This window comes from Antedon bifida, chromosome 8, assembly GCF_963402885.1.
Source record: "Antedon bifida chromosome 8, ecAntBifi1.1, whole genome shotgun sequence".
NCBI classification, from domain to species: domain Eukaryota; kingdom Metazoa; phylum Echinodermata; class Crinoidea; order Comatulida; family Antedonidae; genus Antedon; species Antedon bifida.
The window spans coordinates 2,312,067-2,330,958 of record NC_136233.1 but is presented as its reverse complement, the minus strand read 5'-3'; the positions used below and the strand labels follow the sequence as shown (position 1 = coordinate 2,330,958).

At 33.7% G+C, this 18,892-nt stretch overlaps 1 protein-coding gene across 2 annotated transcripts in view; it reads left to right on the top strand.

Moving 5' to 3' along the window:
- The window catches only part of LOC144850174 (ankyrin repeat domain-containing protein 27-like), a 51,910-nt gene that overhangs the window by 9,620 nt on the left and 23,398 nt on the right, over positions 1–18,892 (top strand). For both annotated transcript variants that reach the window (XM_078707402.1, XM_078707401.1), the window contains exons 14-22: positions 2,802–2,917; positions 4,026–4,118; positions 5,033–5,141; positions 5,274–5,434; positions 5,897–6,007; positions 6,504–6,668; positions 7,698–7,898; positions 10,123–10,242; positions 12,945–13,106. In XM_078707402.1, the coding sequence (XP_078563528.1) occupies positions 2,802–2,917; positions 4,026–4,118; positions 5,033–5,141; positions 5,274–5,434; positions 5,897–6,007; positions 6,504–6,668; positions 7,698–7,898; positions 10,123–10,242; positions 12,945–13,106 (1,238 nt within the window). The remainder of the gene's footprint in view (positions 1–2,801; positions 2,918–4,025; positions 4,119–5,032; positions 5,142–5,273; positions 5,435–5,896; positions 6,008–6,503; positions 6,669–7,697; positions 7,899–10,122; positions 10,243–12,944; positions 13,107–18,892) is intronic.

Genomic DNA, 18,892 nt, shown 5'->3' with positions numbered 1-18,892 from the left:
AACCCAATAGGACATCCCTAGGGTAGGACACTTTGTTAGGTCCCGTGGGTCTACAGCCAACCCAATAGGACACCCCTAGGGTAGGACACTTTGTTGGGTCCCGAGGGTCTACAGTCAAAGCCAATAGGACATCCCTAGGGTAGGACACTTTGTTAGGTCCCGTGGGTCTACAGCCAAACCCAATAGGACACCCCTAGGGTAGGACACTTTGTTGGGTCCCGTGGGTCTACAGTCAAACACAATAAGACATCCCTAGGGTAGGACACTTTGTTGGGTCCCGAGGGTCTACAGCCAACCCAATAGGACATCCCTAGGGTTGGACACTTTGTTGGGTCCCGTGGGTCTACAGCCAAAGCCAATAGGACATCCCTAGGGTTGGACACTTTGTTGGGTCCCGTGGGTCTACAGCCAAGCCAATAGGACATCCCTAGGGTTGGACACTTTGTTGGGTCCCGTTGGTCTACAGCCAAAGCCAATAGGACATCCCTAGGGTAGGACACTTTGTTGGGTCCCGAGGGTCTACAGTCAAAGCCAATAGGACATCCCTAGGGTAGGACACTTTGTTGGGTCCCGAGGGTCTACAGCCAAACCCAATAGGACATCCCTAGGGTAGGACACTTTGTTGGGTCCCGAGGGTCTACAGCCAAACCCAATAGGACATCCCTAGGGTAGGACACTTTGTTGGGTCCCGAGGGTCTACAGCCAAAGCCAATAGGACATCCCTAGGGTAGGACACTTTGTTGGGTCCCGTGGGTCTACAGTCAAACCCAATAGGACATCTCTAGGGTAGGACACTTTGTTGGGTCCCGAGGGTCTACAGCCAAACCCAATAGGACATCACTAGGGTAGGACACTTTGTTGGGTCCCGTGGGTCTACAGTCAAAGCCAATAAGACATCCCTAGGGTAGGACACTTTGTTGGGTCCCGTGGGTCTACAGTCAAACACAATATGACATCCCTAGGGTAGGACACTTTGTTGGGTCCCGAGGGTCTACAGCCAAACCCAATAGGACATCCCTAGGGTAGGACACTTTGTTGGGTCCCGAGGGTCTACAGCCAAACCCAATAGGACATCCCTAGGGTAGGACACTTTGTTGGGTCCTGTGGGTCTACAGTCAAACACAATATGACATCCCTAGGGTAGGACACTTTGTTGGGTCCCGAGGGTCTACAGCCAAGCCAATAGGACATCCCTAGGGTAGGACACTTTGTTGGGTCCTGTGGGTCTACAGCCAAACCCAATAGGACACCCCTAGGGTAGGACACTTTGTTGGGTCCTGTGGGTCTACAGCCAAACCCAATAAGACATTCCTAGGGTAGGACACTTTGTTGGGTCCCGAGGGTCTACAGCCAAGCCAATAGGACATCCCTACGTTAGGACACTTTGTTGGGTCCCGTGGGTCTACAGCCAAACCCAATAGGACACCCCTAGGGTAGGACACTTTGTTGGGTCCCGAGGGTCTACAGCCAAACCCAATAGGACACCCCTAGGGTAGGACACTTTGTTGGGTCCCGTGGGTCTACAGCCAAACCCAATAGGACATCCCTAGGGTAGGACACTTTGTTGGGTCCTGTGGGTCTACAGCCAAACCCAATAGGACACCCCTAGGGTAGGACACTTTGTTAGGTCCCGTGGGTCTACAGCCAAACCCAATAGGACATCCCTAGGGTTGGACACTTTGTTGGGTCCCGTGGGTCTACAGCCAAACCCAATAGGACATCCCTAGGGTAGGGCACTTTGTTGGGTCCCGAGGGTCTACAGCCAAACCCAATAGGACATCCCTAGGGTAGGACACTTTGTTAGGTCCCGTGGGTCTGCAGTCAAACCCAATAGGACATCTCTAGGGTAGGACACTTTGTTAGGTCCCGTGGGTCTGCAGTCAAACCCAATAGGACATCTCTAGGGTAGGACACTTTGTTGAGTCCCGAGGGTCTACCCTTAATAGAGTTCTACTGCACACCTTCGTATCATTTTTTCCCCAACGTTTTAGCTTTGCTAGATTGATCATTAAAGGTTATGTATGTTTATTTGATAAGATCGAATAAAAAATACACATTTAATGGTAAAGTAAAGTGTGCTTATGATTAATGATCTGTACGAACGAATCAATTGAACATCGATGTGCTACGCACGAACGCGCTCACATTGATTTTTAACATAAGTAATATCGTCATAACAAGCTGTTTATGTTTTTTACACTACAGTGTTAAGTACGATGTCATAAAAAGTTCAAATGAAAAATTATTAATGATTTGTAAGCAAGATTTCGACACGTTGTTGACTGGTCACATTACAGGACAATGGCCTTAGAATTTATAGTTTTCACACAAAATAATCCTAAATAATAGATTATAGTATTTTCCTATACACTTATAGTCATTAATATTATATAACATTACCATTTACAGTATTACACTATATTGATGAAATTGATAGATTTTATGTAATAGGATTATAGGAGTTTTGAATGCAAAAACAACAAATCATAGGGAGGTTATACAGCCTAGTAGGATAAGAATAAAATATACCCTTTTTTTCTTTTTTTTGTATCTATAAAAGATATAAAAATAAAAAAATAATAATATAAAAAAAAAGAATATCCCCCATTATTCCATCCCCTCTCTGTCTCCACTATCAAATTTGATGTGACAAACAAATGTGATGTGCCCATATATGGACATGATGATGTCATATCACTACCATATTTAAGCATATCACTACCATATTTGGGCACATCACACTGGTTTGATAGTGTAAACAAAGCTTAATATTACCAGTATTTATAATTGAACTTTTACAGGTCATTCTTCTATCATGGAAACATTAATGAAAAAGGGTGGAATAGTGTGTGCCACAGATTACCACGGATCAACTCCGCTACATCTAGCCTGCCAGAAAGGCCAACAAGCTGCTACAGTAGGTTTTCATAGTCTTTTAATTCAAGTTTAGTGTATATTGTGTTCACGTACAGGTGTAGGATGAGCCTCAATCTTGTGTTTCACTCTCAGTGCATATGTGTAGATAACCATTCCTCAAAAGTTCTGTTTACACTAACCATTCCTATCATTTCTAAAGCTCTGTCTACACTATCAAATTTATGTGACAACAAAATGTTATATATATATATATATATATGGACATGATGTCATATCACTACCATATTTGGGCATATCACTGCCATATTTTGGCCAAACTAGTTAGTGTCACTACCATATTTGGGCATATCACTGCCATATTTTGGTCAAACTAGTTAGTGTAGACAGAGCTTAAGATTAAATAGCACTTTAGAGTTTATTAACAGAGGCTTTTAGTACAGTTGGCTGTGTTGTCAAAAGCTTGTGTTTTTAATAACTTGCGATGTGTACAGATAATCTTGTGTTTTAATAAATTGTCTCTTAGTAAGTGCTTTTTAAGTTTGTCATTATGATTATTAATTATTATAGTCACACACTCTGTTTTAATAAATGTACTATTTAGTTTCATTTAAATAATCTGTAATTAAAGTATAAAATAGTGGAGCTGTAGCTTGGTGGTGATTGCCTTCCAATCCCAGGGTCCTTGGTTCAATCCTGATCTCGTGCCATCCTTGTAATTCACATTCTATTTCACTCCCCAAAAGCTCTGTCTATACTATCAAACTAGTTTGACAAAAAAGTGTGATATGCCCAAATATGGTACTGATACAACATCATCATATCCATACATGGCCATGTCACATTTTTTGTCATGTCACTTAAAGTTTTATAGTGTAGACAGAGCTTTAGCCTCAAATGAGACTTATAAGTGAGGTTAGCACAGTAAAGTTCCTTACGGTAAAGCTCTGTCTACACTATCAAATTTATGTGACAATAAAATGTGATGTGCCCATATATGGACACGATGATGTTATGTCACTACCATATTTGGTCATGTCACACTTTGATAGTGTAGACAGAGCTTTAGATGTAGATTTAAAATATATAATATAATATTAAGGCCATCTTGTCAGAAAGTTGTTTATTGTAGTTATTTTTATAATTTGTAGTTACTGCTTCTTCACCATGGTGCAGATATAAACGCTGATGACAACGATGGCAATACTCCACTGCATCTGTGCTCTGCAAATGGACATGAAGAGGTAGGTCTTAAGCTTAAAGATGTATTGTCCCCCAAAAACATGAAAAATGAAGATTAATTAAATCAGACTTTGAATAGGTTGTTTTGTAGTTTCAATAAAGTTAATCACATCCGTAGAAAAAAAAATGGAAAAAATCATGTTTTCTCATCTAAAATGACTAACCAACCAAAAATCCATCGGCTGGCAGCCAATTTGACTATTTTTTGCTTAAATTATAGTTTTTTTAGGTAAATAAATTTTTTTTTGATTCAATTTTGCTCTCAAAGTGGATAACTATTATGTGACATTAAAATGGCATATTCAAGAAAAAAAATGTAAAAAATCATTTTTTCAGTGGGACCATCTTTAAGCTACACTATCAAACTTTATGTGACAAAACAAGCACGAATGTGCGATACTCGGGGTACAGCAAAAGAAGCTGTTATGATGTCATAAGACGGGATGTGACGTCACATACACATCAATAACCTCGCTACCAAATAGTTTATACGGCTATACGGTACCATCTTCGAGACGTCATATGGCTGCATCCGGTTTGAAATTTAAAAATCCGGCTCTATAGCTTTGAGGACATGTGCCTGTAGTATATTCATGCCAAATCCCAGCTCAATACTACAACGAATAAGGGAGGAGTAGTACTAGATGAGAGAGTCCTAGACTCGGGTACCCCGAGTAAAAATGTGATGTGCCCATATGGACATGATGATGTCATATCGCTACCATATTTGGACACATCACACTTTGTTTGTCAAACTAGTTTGATAGTGTAGACAGAGCTTAAGAGATAACACTACTGATACTGGTGATAGTCTAAAAGGCCTGTATCAATTATCAATAAAGCAGTTTTAAAGCATTTGATAACTAAACTGGTACTCTAATTTTTATTATATTAATTTGTTTTTTTAAATTTCTAGTGTGTAAAAGCTATCTTATACTCTGAACAAGTCATCAACAGTGTTGAGGTCAACTTTCCAAATTGCCGTGGCAATACGCCACTGCATGAAGCTGCAAGATGGGGTTATGGTAAGTACAACTAATAATAATTTTTCTGTTACTATCTTTCTTCATCCGCTAGAGAGCCAACTTCTGTAATATTTTGTAGTTTTTTACATTTTTTTTGGATTAAATTAATTATTTTAACATCACACATTTCAGAAAATATTGTTGAGATACTCCTTGAGCATGGGGCTTCAGTTGAAGCTCGTAATCGCCGAAAAGAAACTCCTTTGATGCGTTCGCTCAACGCAAATGTCAACAACCTACTCCAGAGGGCAGTAGACATGCTTCGTGACGGTCAGGAGTATATGATGATGATGGTACAGTACTGTATTTTCATTCTGTTTTGAAGAGACTTATGTAAAGCTCTGTCTACACTATCAAACTGGTTTGACAAAAAAAAATGTAATGTGCCCAAATATGGTAGTGATATGCACAAATACGTTAGTGATATGACATCATCATGTCCATATACGGACACATCACATTTTGTTGTCACATAAAGTTTGATAGTGTAGACAGAGCTTAAAGCTTTAATGAAATCTAATGTATTCATTGTGATCGTACTATGTATGTCCAAAATCAATCTACCTTGGCTTATGTGACTGCATAGCAGTGCAATATATTGTCATTAATGAGTTATTGTTATCACTTTGTGAAAAACTACATTAAGAAGTTCAAGTATTATAGACCTTCAATCCCCACCCACAAAACAAGCTTTTCACCCAAGTTGTTTAGAAATTTTATTGAGATGTATATAACATTCACAATTTCCCCAACAGACATCACCCGATGGTCGCCAAACCGCAGGAAGTGAGACGAAATCATTAACAACACCTCTAATGAGAAGGCAAGGGGGAATAAAAATATCTCCACAACAGAGAGCAAGAGAGGTAGGTTTATAAATGGTTTTTAATTTAGTACAGAACATTAGAGGAGATTATTTGTTGATGATGATATAGGTATTTCCACATGAAATGATTGAATTTTGCCAAATTACAATGTGTTATTGTATAAAGCTCTGTCTACACTATAAAAAAAAATGCGATGTGCCCAAATATGGTAGTGATATGACATCATCATGTTCATATATGGGTGCATCACATTTTTTTGTCACATACAATCTAAGCACTACACTATCAAACTATTTTGACAAAAGCGTGTGATGTGCCCAAATATGGTAGTGATATGCCCTATTATGGTAGTGATATGACATCATCATGTCCATATATGAGCACATCACATTTTTTTGTCACATAAAGTTTTATAGTGTAAACAGAGCTTAACGATTTGAATTGATCATAAACTTAATCAATTTTACATACATAAACATAAAGTTTGATAGTGTGGACGGAGCGGAATACTCAAATGTGATTGTGTTGTTTCTAGGTGGAGAAACTTCTTAGAGCATCAGCCGACGGGGACGTTCAGATGGTACGCTACCAGTTGGGGTGGGAGAGTGACAGTGATGACAGCGACATGGAAGATGTCACTCCAAACCTTCAACTGTGCCATCCTCTTTGCCAGTGCCAAAAATGTTCAGCTCTTCAAAAGGTATCTATAGAATTTGAATTGATTGAATTGAATTAAAAAAAAAATTGAAATCAGAATATTCATATAATATATGAAGACATACTATAAGAATTTGAATTGATTGAATTGAAGTTAAAAAAAAAATTAAATCGGAATATAATTATATATATTTATATAGTGAAGCTGTAGCAATTGATGGTTAATGTGCTTGCCTTCCAATCCCAAGGTCCAGGGTTCAATCCTGACCTAGTGTTGTAACTCAACTCTTTCAACTCCACTCCGTAAGCCTCAAATGAAACTTAGTTTATAAGCACGATACATTATAAATAGTTTGTGCTCGCTGTTGGATGCATATGAATAAAAAATAATTTTAATTTAATTGCTTGAATTGCATTAAAAAAAAATTTGAAATCAAAATAATATATAAATATACATGTAGTAGGTTGTAAGTTTGAACCAGGTAATGTAGGCAAAAGCAGAGCAGAGAAATACTTAATACTTTAAACTAAGTTAAACATTTTATCCTCAATTTCTTTAAGCACTAGAATATTTCTATCCTATTTAAATACAGTAAAGTTTCTATAAAATGCAAACTTGCAAACAAACTGCCAACCATTTCAACCACTATTTCATTCATTTCTTTAATCTACAAAGTAATATAAAAAAAATGTCTAACATATCATATGTCTATTTAATGTAAAAACTCTCTTGATTTGTGTTTGATATTATTGCTTAGTAGTACTAGTTTTTTTCTAAATCAAACTATATTGGATAAAGCACATAATATAAATCCACTTAAAGATGAGAAGAGATTTTAAATTACTTCTATCTTTGCTATCATTTACTTTGCTTAATAAATAACTATTGACTACTAACCTATCAAATCAATGTGTATTTATAACATTTCAATGTTTTTAATCATTGTTCCAAGACATAAACATATTGAAAGGTTGAATTAAACGAACTCATGGGTTTATTGGTGTTATGACCTGCCTAGGTCATTATTATTAGAATTTGTCCATAGATTACTGATATTTTACTTTTTTTCAGCGGACAACATACGGTGTTGGCGACATAACTGTTAATACAAGTAATGCCGAAGGCTTCACCTCGCTGCATGTCAGTGCATTACACGGTCACGAAACACTGGTGGCGCTCTTATTACGCAGAGGAGCAAATCCTAATGTTCGAAATACGTCATATCAGCAAGTCACTCCCTTGCATCTGGCTTGCAAAGAAAATAAACCAAAGGTAAAACTTTTAAAGTAATAGTATTTATAGATTCCACACCACACATTGCTTTTTTTGGATTGCCTTATTATGAATTTAAATACCTTAAAGATATATTGTCCCCCTAAACAAATTTTTTTTTAATATGCCATTTTAATGTCACATAATAGTTATTTACTTTGACCAAAAAGTGGATCAAAAAAAAAAAAAACTTAACTGAAAAAATGCAATTTCAAGCAAAAAATACTTAAATTGTCTGTCAGACAATGGTTTTTGGTTAAAATTCAACATTTCTTTCTTGAAATAATTATTTTTTTTGTTTTTTATTTTACAGAAGTGAATAACTTTATTAAAACTGCAAAATGACCTATTTAAAGTCTGATTTTATTAATCTTCATTTTTCATGTTTTTGGGGACAATACATCTTTAACACAAAATTCGCCTTGAAAATTACAAAAATAGTGCGATTCTTTTCAACCATTCTTCTACACTTTCTCCTGCTAAGCATGACATCATAGTCTGATTCTTTCAACCATTCTTCTACACTTCCTCCTGCTAAGCATGACATCAACAACTATTCAATTTATACGATATTACTATTTATAATTCTTATTACCAGTAATAGTGTCGTTAGAGTCATGACCTCTTAAGTGTGACCTCTTAGGTGTTTTCCCCAGAGCCATTTTAAATAGTATTTTTCTGTTTGCAAATCATATTCCTGATACAGTTGTACGCGTTTGTTCCAATAAATTACTATTTAAACACCTGTAAAGTTGAAAGCTGTTTTACAATTTTAATATAAACTCATCAATTACAGAGCAATTTATTCTGACAATCATTCATTTAGCAATTATTATGAGACTTTTATTGGGTACATAAATTAATTTTAAAAAGTACTTTCTTCAACAAAAAAAAACCTGTCCAAATTTGTTATGAAAGAGCAATTATTCAACCAATAGTAGTTTGTCATATAAAAACTATTATTTTGAATTATTTCTTAGAAGTTGAAAATGGTAATTATGGTTGTGCTGTGGTTACGAGTTAAAAACGGTTATTTTTAGAAAGGTCACGACATGAAATGTAATACTTTGTGTTGATACGAGTCTTTACCTTAATCAACGGTATAGTGCTGACATTTAAAGAAAAATAAAAACTAATCAGTTCTTTGAGTATCTGATCATTAGTTCTGATGTAAAGTTTCAGGAAAGTCAAATGTTTCATAATTTTAGTTGGCTCTAAACTACACAAACAAAATACATACTAGTTACTGTAGATCTCCAAAAACCAAATTGGAAAAAAAAAAAAAGAATCTGCAGATATTTCTATGGACTATTCGCTACAGAAAATAACCTTCATGGATTGCCTCATTTATGAATTTAAATACCTTAAAGATTGTCCCCCTAAACATTAAAACATTTTATGTGATATTATACGATTGTTTATAATATAAAATTGAAACCGAACCAAATACCATTATTAAACCATTAGTATATCTAGTTCTATTGTACCACGTATATCTGTTGAGAAACTCAACAGTTTCTTCAGAACTAGATATCTGTGGTGTACAGCAAACTTTATATCAACATTTGATTTTGCCATGCAAACCTTCAAACAATATAATATTATTCAGGCCTTTGAGAGGTGGGTGTGGGATTGCTCGCCTACAATGACCCTATCCTGGAATGCCCTTGAGGAGTGCGATTTACAACACACTTAGATTCTGTGAACACCAAGATACAAACAGCACACCTCCAGCACACCTGAATGTGGCGTTGAGCACAATTTGTAAAGCTCTGTCAACACTATAAAATTTTATGTGAAAAAAAAATGTGATATGCCCATATATGGACATGATGATGTCATATCACTACCATATTTGAGCATATCACTACCATATTTGGGTACATCACACTTTGATAGTGTAGACAGAGCTTAACTCACCTGCAAGATGAGGTGGATATTAGAAATAGAACAGTTAGAGTAGAAAAAGACGGCGTGCAAAGCAAGTTCATTTCCAAACGCGATCAGTCAACATCGCGTGGCAAAATGTTCACAGAAAGCTAGAAAGCTAAACGTGCATTAGAACCGTTCATTATCACCATTAAATATCACTTTTCCATTAGATAGGGCAAATTCCAAATGACATGTGATGCCTAATTGACCAATCAAATTGCAAGAATACAATCAGGTGTGTTATAATGTGTTATAAATAATAAAACAATTAAGTTTTTCTTGCATATTTTAGGTTGTACAACTGCTATTAGACCATGGTGCTAAGTGTAATACTAAGGATGTAGGAGGCAATAGTCCACTCCATTACTGTGCAATGTCTGGCCATCTGCAGCCCTCTACAATACTCATCCAGGTATGTGTGTTCAAGTCTTTTACATTGTTCATATGCCTTCCAATTTAATTTGTCTTTTATTGGTCTAATTTATATATGAAAAAAATAAAATAAAAAAAAATGTAGTAAAAAAAACAAAAACAAAATACAGTAAAAAAAAAATACAGTAAAAAAAATTCCAGTACATTGTCATGATCATTACCATAGTTATAATCTTTAGTCTCATTTATAGTATAATCTTAATGATCATTATAAACTAGCCTATATATAATATAAATTAAAATTGGTTGGGAACTTACATAGCTGTAGAAAAACAAGGCCAACAGCCATTAAGTCACGTGCTACAATGCATAGTGATACCGGACCGACAGACAGACCGACAGACAGACCGACCGACCGACCGACAGTGAACTATAGAGTCGCGTCCACGCGACTAAAAACCACACATTTTTATTATCATCATTTTTTATATCATTATCATATCGTAAACAAATCCAGCATCAACATTATCATCACCAATAATAGTTATCATCAGTTTAGTTTCATTTATTTATTTTCCACACATTGAACAAAAAAGAACATATATATATATACTTTAGAAAAAAAACACTGCATCATCATTTTCATCACATCATCTTCATCACATCATCACATCACTTCATCTTCATTACCACCGCATCACTTCCAGCTTCATCAACTTAGTTCATCATTACTGTGACATGCAACATTAGTTAAAGTAGAGCAGCTTACAGAATTCTGCTAAATGTCAGGTCTTACACAATACTATAATTTTCATTAAAGTAAGTGTGAACACAAATCTAAAAGCTTACCAATACTTGGATTCAAGCAACTCAATCAAAGTTCATATGATCATGTGATATTTTAGAGCGAAAGAAACACACTTTTTGAAAACAATCGCTGCCATTTTAATTGTTTGTTGGAACAAAGCAGATCTAATGTCCATTGTTTTCATTGGTTCAAATAAATTAATTAATAATTAATTAATTACGTTTCATTATCCCTAAAAACTGATTTTCACCATTATCTAATAATATCTATGAAATGTATACTAATATCTGTAAAACTCTGTAACACTATCAAACTTTATGTGACAAAAAATGATGTGCCCATATATACATGATGATGTCATATCACTACCATATTTGCGCATATCACTACCATATTTGCGCATATCACTACCATATTTGTCAAACTATTTTGATAGCATAGACAGAGCTTAACACTATAAATGTTGATCGATTCATCTGTCATTTCTTCTCTCTTCTGATTCCTTGGAGACGTTATGTTTTTGTTTTTTAACATTAATTTATTTTTTGATTGAAAGAGATGATTGATTTCTTTTGTGAACGTTTCCTTGGATTAGGATTTCATTTTCGCCGTAAAATCCGATTATTCCACAGAGAATGGACAAAAAGGAGATTCATGATTTGTAAAAACTTACTTAAAATTGTGTACTGTATTATAATAAGGTTATGTTTTCCCACCCATCTTAAAATACTTTTTATAAATCTTCTGGACAGTTTTTTGTCTGGGTTGCGACCCTTATTATCCAGTTGATAAATAGAACTTCAGAGGGTGCTTGTGTTCGTGGAACCGACCCCAACCAACATTAAACATCTGAATGTATTCCAAGCTTTTACAAAGTACAGGATTTAATAGGGGATTTGGTCTATATTGGGATGGCATTTTTTTTTATTCTGTTTTCATGCAAGCCTATAGTACATCTGTGATCTATTTGATCATTACTGCAGTAGAGCTGGTGTTTGATGTGAACATCTACATTAATATTACCTCATTACTGCAGTAGATCTTGTGTTGTGTGTACAGTACATCTATTTTATTAGCTTATTACTGCAGTAGATCTTGTGTTGGTTGTACAGTACATCTAGTTTATTAGCTCATTACTGCAGTAGATCTTGTGTTCAATGTATAATACATCTAGTTTATTAGCTTATTACTGCAGTAGATCGTGTGTTCAGTGTATAATACATCTAGTTTATTAGCTCATTAGTGCAGCAGATCTTATAACATTTTAATATTCAATGTTAGTAGTGTTGAAAAAAACGCATAATGAATTTAAAATGTCAAGATAGATAGCCGTAAGGTAACAAAAGTGTTGTACGTCAATATAACATTCAGCACAGATTATTCTAAAACACTGTGTAATTAATCAAATTGACTTTGACAAAAGATGTGAAGATTTTAAAATCTTAGAGTAATTATTTAGAGGTTACCTTTACAGTTGCACTTATTATCGTCTGTTTAATCATGTTTTGCACTTTGCGATTACTACTACAAGCCTGCAGGCCTACAAATAACTGTACAACAAGTAATAAGCTAAGCTCTTCTAAGTAAAGCTCTGTCCACACTATCAAACTTCATGTGATAAAAAAATGTGTTGTTTCCATATATGGACATTATGATGTCATATCACTACCGTATTTAGGCATATCACTACCATATTTGGGTACATCACTTTTTGTCAAACTATAGTTCGATAGTTCAGATCCACTGGAATGATAAACATATTGATTCAATGTTCACTTGTCGTTGCTGCTTTTGTGTAGTTTTTTTACCTTAAATTTGAGTGTACTGTTAAATAAGAAAATAACAGTGAATTAATTAGTTAATTAATTAAGAATTCTATGACAAAAATAATTTTAAAGCTGCGAAAATGATAATTTTTGTTTTTGTATTTTTAGAATGGTGCAAACTGTAAACAAGCGAATGCTAGAGGCAACCTACCCTTACACGAGGCGGCAAGGAATAATTACGTTGAACTGGTTGAACTTCTGGCAAATAAATCACCATCAACTGTTTTATGTAGGAATAAAGCACAGTTAACACCTATCCAACTCTCACAAGTAAGCAACTTTTTTTTTCTTTAATTTTTTGTTTGTTTAGTTATCCACACCTTGGCAGATAACTCGTGATTGTATGGAATCATCTTCTTATTTTTTGTTGTTTAAAATATAATAGTTATTCACTTTGACCAAAATTATTTGTCTGAACAATCTGTAAGTTAAAGAAAAAAAATCAAAATAAATTAACTCAATATTAATTCTATATACAACAATTCACTTCATATACTACAATACCCTGCATAAATAATTTCACTCCATAAAAAAACACTCTATATATATATATTCACTCCATAATAATTCACTCCATAAAAATGCACTCCATATACAACAATACACTCCATATATAAATTCACTCCATAACAACTCATTCTAGATATAAATTCACTCCATAATAAACATATATAAATTCACTCCATAAAAATTCACTCCATATACAACAATACACTCCATATATAAATTCACTCCATAAAAATTTACTCTATATAAACATTTACTCTATATAAAAAATCACTCCATATATAAATTCACTGCATATCTAAATTCACTCCATATCTAAATTCACTCCATATACAACAATACACTTCATATATAAATTCACTCCATATCTAAATTCACTCCATATACAACAATACACTTCATATATAAATTCACTCCATAACAATTCACTCCATAAAAATTCACTCCATATACAACAATACATATAAATTCACTCCATATCTAAATTCACTCCATATCTAAATTCACTCCATATCTAAATTCACTCCATATCTAAATTCACTCCATACAACAATACACTTCATATCTAATTTCACTCCATAAAAATTCACTCTATATAAAAATTCCCTCTATATAAAAATTCACTCTATATAAAAATTCACTCCATATACAGATTCACTCCATATATAGATTCATTCCATATACAGTACAAGTTGTGTTTGAAAAGACAGTTGAAAATCCGCTTGTCCTAATTTACTAAAAGTACATTGAAAGTAATTTCAAATAATTAACGATGCCCAGATATTCTAATTACCAATAAAGTTCCAATTAAGATTACAATTATATATTAAGACCCTTGTGGATTGATTAAACTGAGTGTCTGAGATTAAATAACAAAAGAAAGTGTCGATAGTTGCAGATTCAGCTGACCTATGACCCCTTCAATAAAGTTCTATTTTAAAGTGGATGAGTTCCGCAAATTTAAAAGAGCATTTGTATTTATTTTTGTCATAATAAACGTTAAAACAAGTAACTGAGTATGATTTATAATTTCCTCTGCCTAGAACTATCTTCTTCATGTATGGTTTTATTCGAACTTTAAATGTCAAAGGTTAGGTCAAAGTTCAGTTTAGAAAGAAAGAAGAAATTACTTATTGATCATTGAAACTTCAACTATAGTATAGGAAGTCCCAATAGCTCTATATATTGTACAGAATTTCTTTCTAACACTAACAGTGTTTAACAGTAATTATACAATAGTATTTGGAACTATAAATGACGCTCAAACGTCAACAAATTGTCCCCTTAAATAGGAAAGTGTCCCCTTAATAGTGTTGTCCCCTGAATATGGTAAGTTGGTTGTATATTGAAACTATAAAGTATTGCCCCTTGTTCATTTCATGGCATAGTTTCTGCTCCCCCTGTAAAGCTCTGTCTACACTATCAAACTTTATGTTACAAAAAAATGTGATGTGCCCATATATAGACATGATGATGTCATATCACTATCATATTTAGGTATATCGCTACCATATTTGGGAACATCACACTTTTTTGTCAAACTAGTGATAGTGTAGATAGAGATTTATAGCATAGTGCAACCTCTAAGATTTGTCAACAAAGCCATTGAAGTTTATGACATCATTATAAGATCATTATTTTGAAAAGCAATTACTACTACTAACAATTAATGTTTATTACTCACTAACAATGGTTTAGGTAACATTGAATTTAAATTAAATTCTAATTTCCAACTGAAGAAGTAACTGTAAATATTTCCATAATTGAATAATTAGAAAATAATTAACTATTCATTAAAACTGAATCAGTAAATTGTAATTGCCACCGAAGTATCATTCCGATTCTTGATGGTCATATCCTTCCACAGGGAAAGATTTATCCATCCACGTATAATTACTGAAAGCCTTCAAGGGATTTCGTAGTGGCATACTTTTGCTTTTGCTGCAGTATGGACTATCATTGCTTTTCAAGTAACTGTGCAGGCCTTTTTAAATTTGTAGGTGACGTGCTACAAATTGCACTCCTCAATACATTCAGTGATGCTGTAGGTGCGATGTTAGTATTTTGGTGTGTAGAAGTTTACCAAATTTAAGTGTGTTGTAAATCACACTCCTCAAGGGCAGTTTAGGTGTGTGTTAGGTGAGTGATCGCACTCGCTCACCTCAAAAGAAAAGGCCTGTGTATGTACTATTATTAATACACTCTGATTTATTTCTTCTTTGATGCTGGGTGACTTCTTCAGTACAAGAAAGTTTTCCCAGTCCATTTATTTATTTGTTTTTATTTCAACAATATTTATTTACGAGGGTGGTCAATCCAGCCGAAGCTGATCATTAGGGACCCTCACAAAAATAGAATATGACAAGACATAAACATGCAACAATTAAATTATTAAAAATAAATACATTTCATGACCATGATCAGCACACCAGGAGACAATTATCCCCTACCCTTTTTGAATAACCAAGTTATTGTGCACATGTGCAATGTGTGTACACAGCACCAACAGCTTTATGTCCCATCCGAAGGACTAGGCAATGAGGTTAAAGCATCTGGTAAAGGATACAAGCAAAAATAGGTCTCAAAGCCATGCCTCACTGGAGACTGTTATCCCTTACTATTGCGCCATACTGCTATCTCTTTTAACTTACAAAGAACTCATATTTTCAAATTTAATCATTATTTTGTAGGTAATCTAAATACATTTTAATTTGTTTCAAATACTTAGTTCAGTTAATGGATTTTAAAAATATTTTCTTTATTTCTAAGTTTATCAATTTTATTGATTTCTGTCAACTTTGTTCATCCGTCAAGCTTAAGTTATCAGATAATTTCAAATTTATTTTAATTTCCATTATTTATCTTTTAAACTAATGCATTGGATCAATTGTTTTTTAAAGCGAAGTTCTTCACAATATGTCATTTGTTATAAATATTCCATATTTTGATCAACATTCCATTAATTTTAATGACATTTGGATCATTGTGGAATTTTTTTTTCAAAATGTTAAAATACAATAGTTGACTAGAGGAAACTGAAACAAATCAAACAATACAAATTTGAAAAACACATTCTTTTAATGAAAAGTGTATGAGATATATTATTTCCATTTTAATTTGCAAAATAAAATTGAATCTTAAAAATTAAAGAAGAAAGACTTCTAATTTTACCCATTTTCCAAGAAATGCAAAGGTTAATAGATAGATAGGTAGAAATTTCTAAATAATAATAATAGTACGAATTTGTAACGCGCCAATTCCAGCAGTAAGTGATCAAAGGCTCGGTATATGAGAGAGCTCAGTCTGAAAGAAAAAGATGAGTTTTCAAGGCAGATTTAAAAGTGAAATCTACTTTAATTTCTCATATTTTCTTTAATAATATTAAATATTATTTATTACAAGCGTAGACTACCTTCCATCGATGAATTCCAATCGTAATACATCCATGAATAATTAGTACTTCAATGTACTGAAAATTGACCCTATTAGAGTAACGTAAGTTACAAGTTTTTGACTTTTCTCTTGGCATAGGAAGAAAGAAAGAGTCTCCTGGCGTGAGAAATTGTAAGAAGTGAGAAATTTGTGCTTTTTTGCTGATGTTTTGTACATATACTGTAGACCTTATATTGTAGACCTCCTGACTTTTAATAATAAATGTCAAGTTCTATCGGAAATAAATTGCATTTTCTCATCTCTTGACATGACGAGTCAATCACACGTGATTTAAGAGGATTTGCTAATCTTAGTGCCTTTATTTAAGACTATTACAAACTGGATTCTAATATGCTGTTGATAATGTTATTGTCATTCAAGTGTCTATCCTTCAAACTATTGTCATTTTCACATTAAAAATTGTGTAACTTTTATAAAATGCTATAGATAGAGTAGCATTGATTGATTGGCTAATACAATTTCTATGTACTAAAATGACTCGATGATTATCCCGACTTATATAATATATAATTGTATTGTCACTAAACAATAGGTTGATGTAAAAATAGATTATTTGATTGTGAAAGGGAAATTACTGCTTGCTTTTAATCTAATCTTGCGTAAGACGCATCGACATCAAAGTATTAAACTTTAAATGCAATTATACAGCTAGCAGTAAACATTTTATACCTAGTAGTTGATAGCACTAACCTATTGTGTTGAATTATTAAAGGCTACAGCCTAGTCAAGAAGATAGTTCCTAATTATGCGCCATAGGCGGTTTTCTATCTTAACGCTTAGTGTAATCAACGTGTCTATGCAGGCTTCGATTAAAGTTTTATCATGTTGCTATATTCCCATTGTTGTGTTCGAATAATTATTTTCATTGCATTGTTCGTCAACTGATGTAAATTTGTTTCACATTTTCACATCAGGAATCATCGAACTTGTTTAATATAAAATTGTTGTTGTACAAAACCCTGTGTATTATTTTATTATAATTATCTTTACTCACTGTCATCATTTCATTATTAGAGAGGTTTCGCAATCTTACGAATACGATAACGAAAACGGATACGTCACGCACACGTATTCGTTTTCGTAAGCCATAAAAAAATCTGTTTCGCATGGCAACGAAATATTGAGGCGCGTCCAAAATATGACTGCGGTAAATTTGAGCGAAGCGCAGGTACGTGTTGCTTGGTGCTTGGCTACCTAGGCCTAGCGTAACATCAAAGCGAGTGAGGACTTTAAAAACTATTTAAAAGCTATTTATCAAAATTGACTTGGCATTTTAGTAAATTACTTTATTAAATTACTTTCAATAAATCTATAATTATATTATAATCATGAATCATTCCTGATTCAAATGCAAAATGTGCAAAATAGATCAAAAACTATACTCGTTTTGTAGTTACGAATATGACTGGTGATATTCGTCAACACGAATACGCTTTACGAATATGAAATGGGGATCAGCTCAAAAGTTTCACAAATGTATGACGTATCCGTTTTCGTTATCGTATTCGTAAGGTTGCGAAACCTCCCTAATATCATTATCATCACTAATCATTATCATCACTAATCATTATCAGTATCTCATCACTCATCATTATTATCGCTCATCAGAATCAATACCTTAATTTCTATGCTTGATATTTTTCTGCAATCCTTTTTCTTCAGAAAACTTTCAATTTTATTTGTCAATTATTCTAATATCTAAAAAGTTATTACGGTATTTCAATAATAATTGTTAAATTTACTGAGACGCCAAAGACTTACTAGTACTAGTCCCAGGGCATGTCAATTCAATTACATGAAATCACTATGCAAGCTAATAGTACCTAGAAAAACCACAATAATCATCATCAACATAGGCCCCGGGTTCTTTCTATGGTAAAAAGTTCATTTAATGATACAGTCTGTTTCATTTTATTAAGCAGAAGATGCATGTAGCATAAATTGAGAAATGCATAAAAAACACAAATCAATAATAGTATTTTTTCATTTATAGTGTTTTGCTTAATAACAGCAGTGTCACCGTTGATCGATACAATAACGTTAAAACTGTTATGTTTCTAAGCACTCAGTATCTTATTTTATCAATTCTTGCTTAG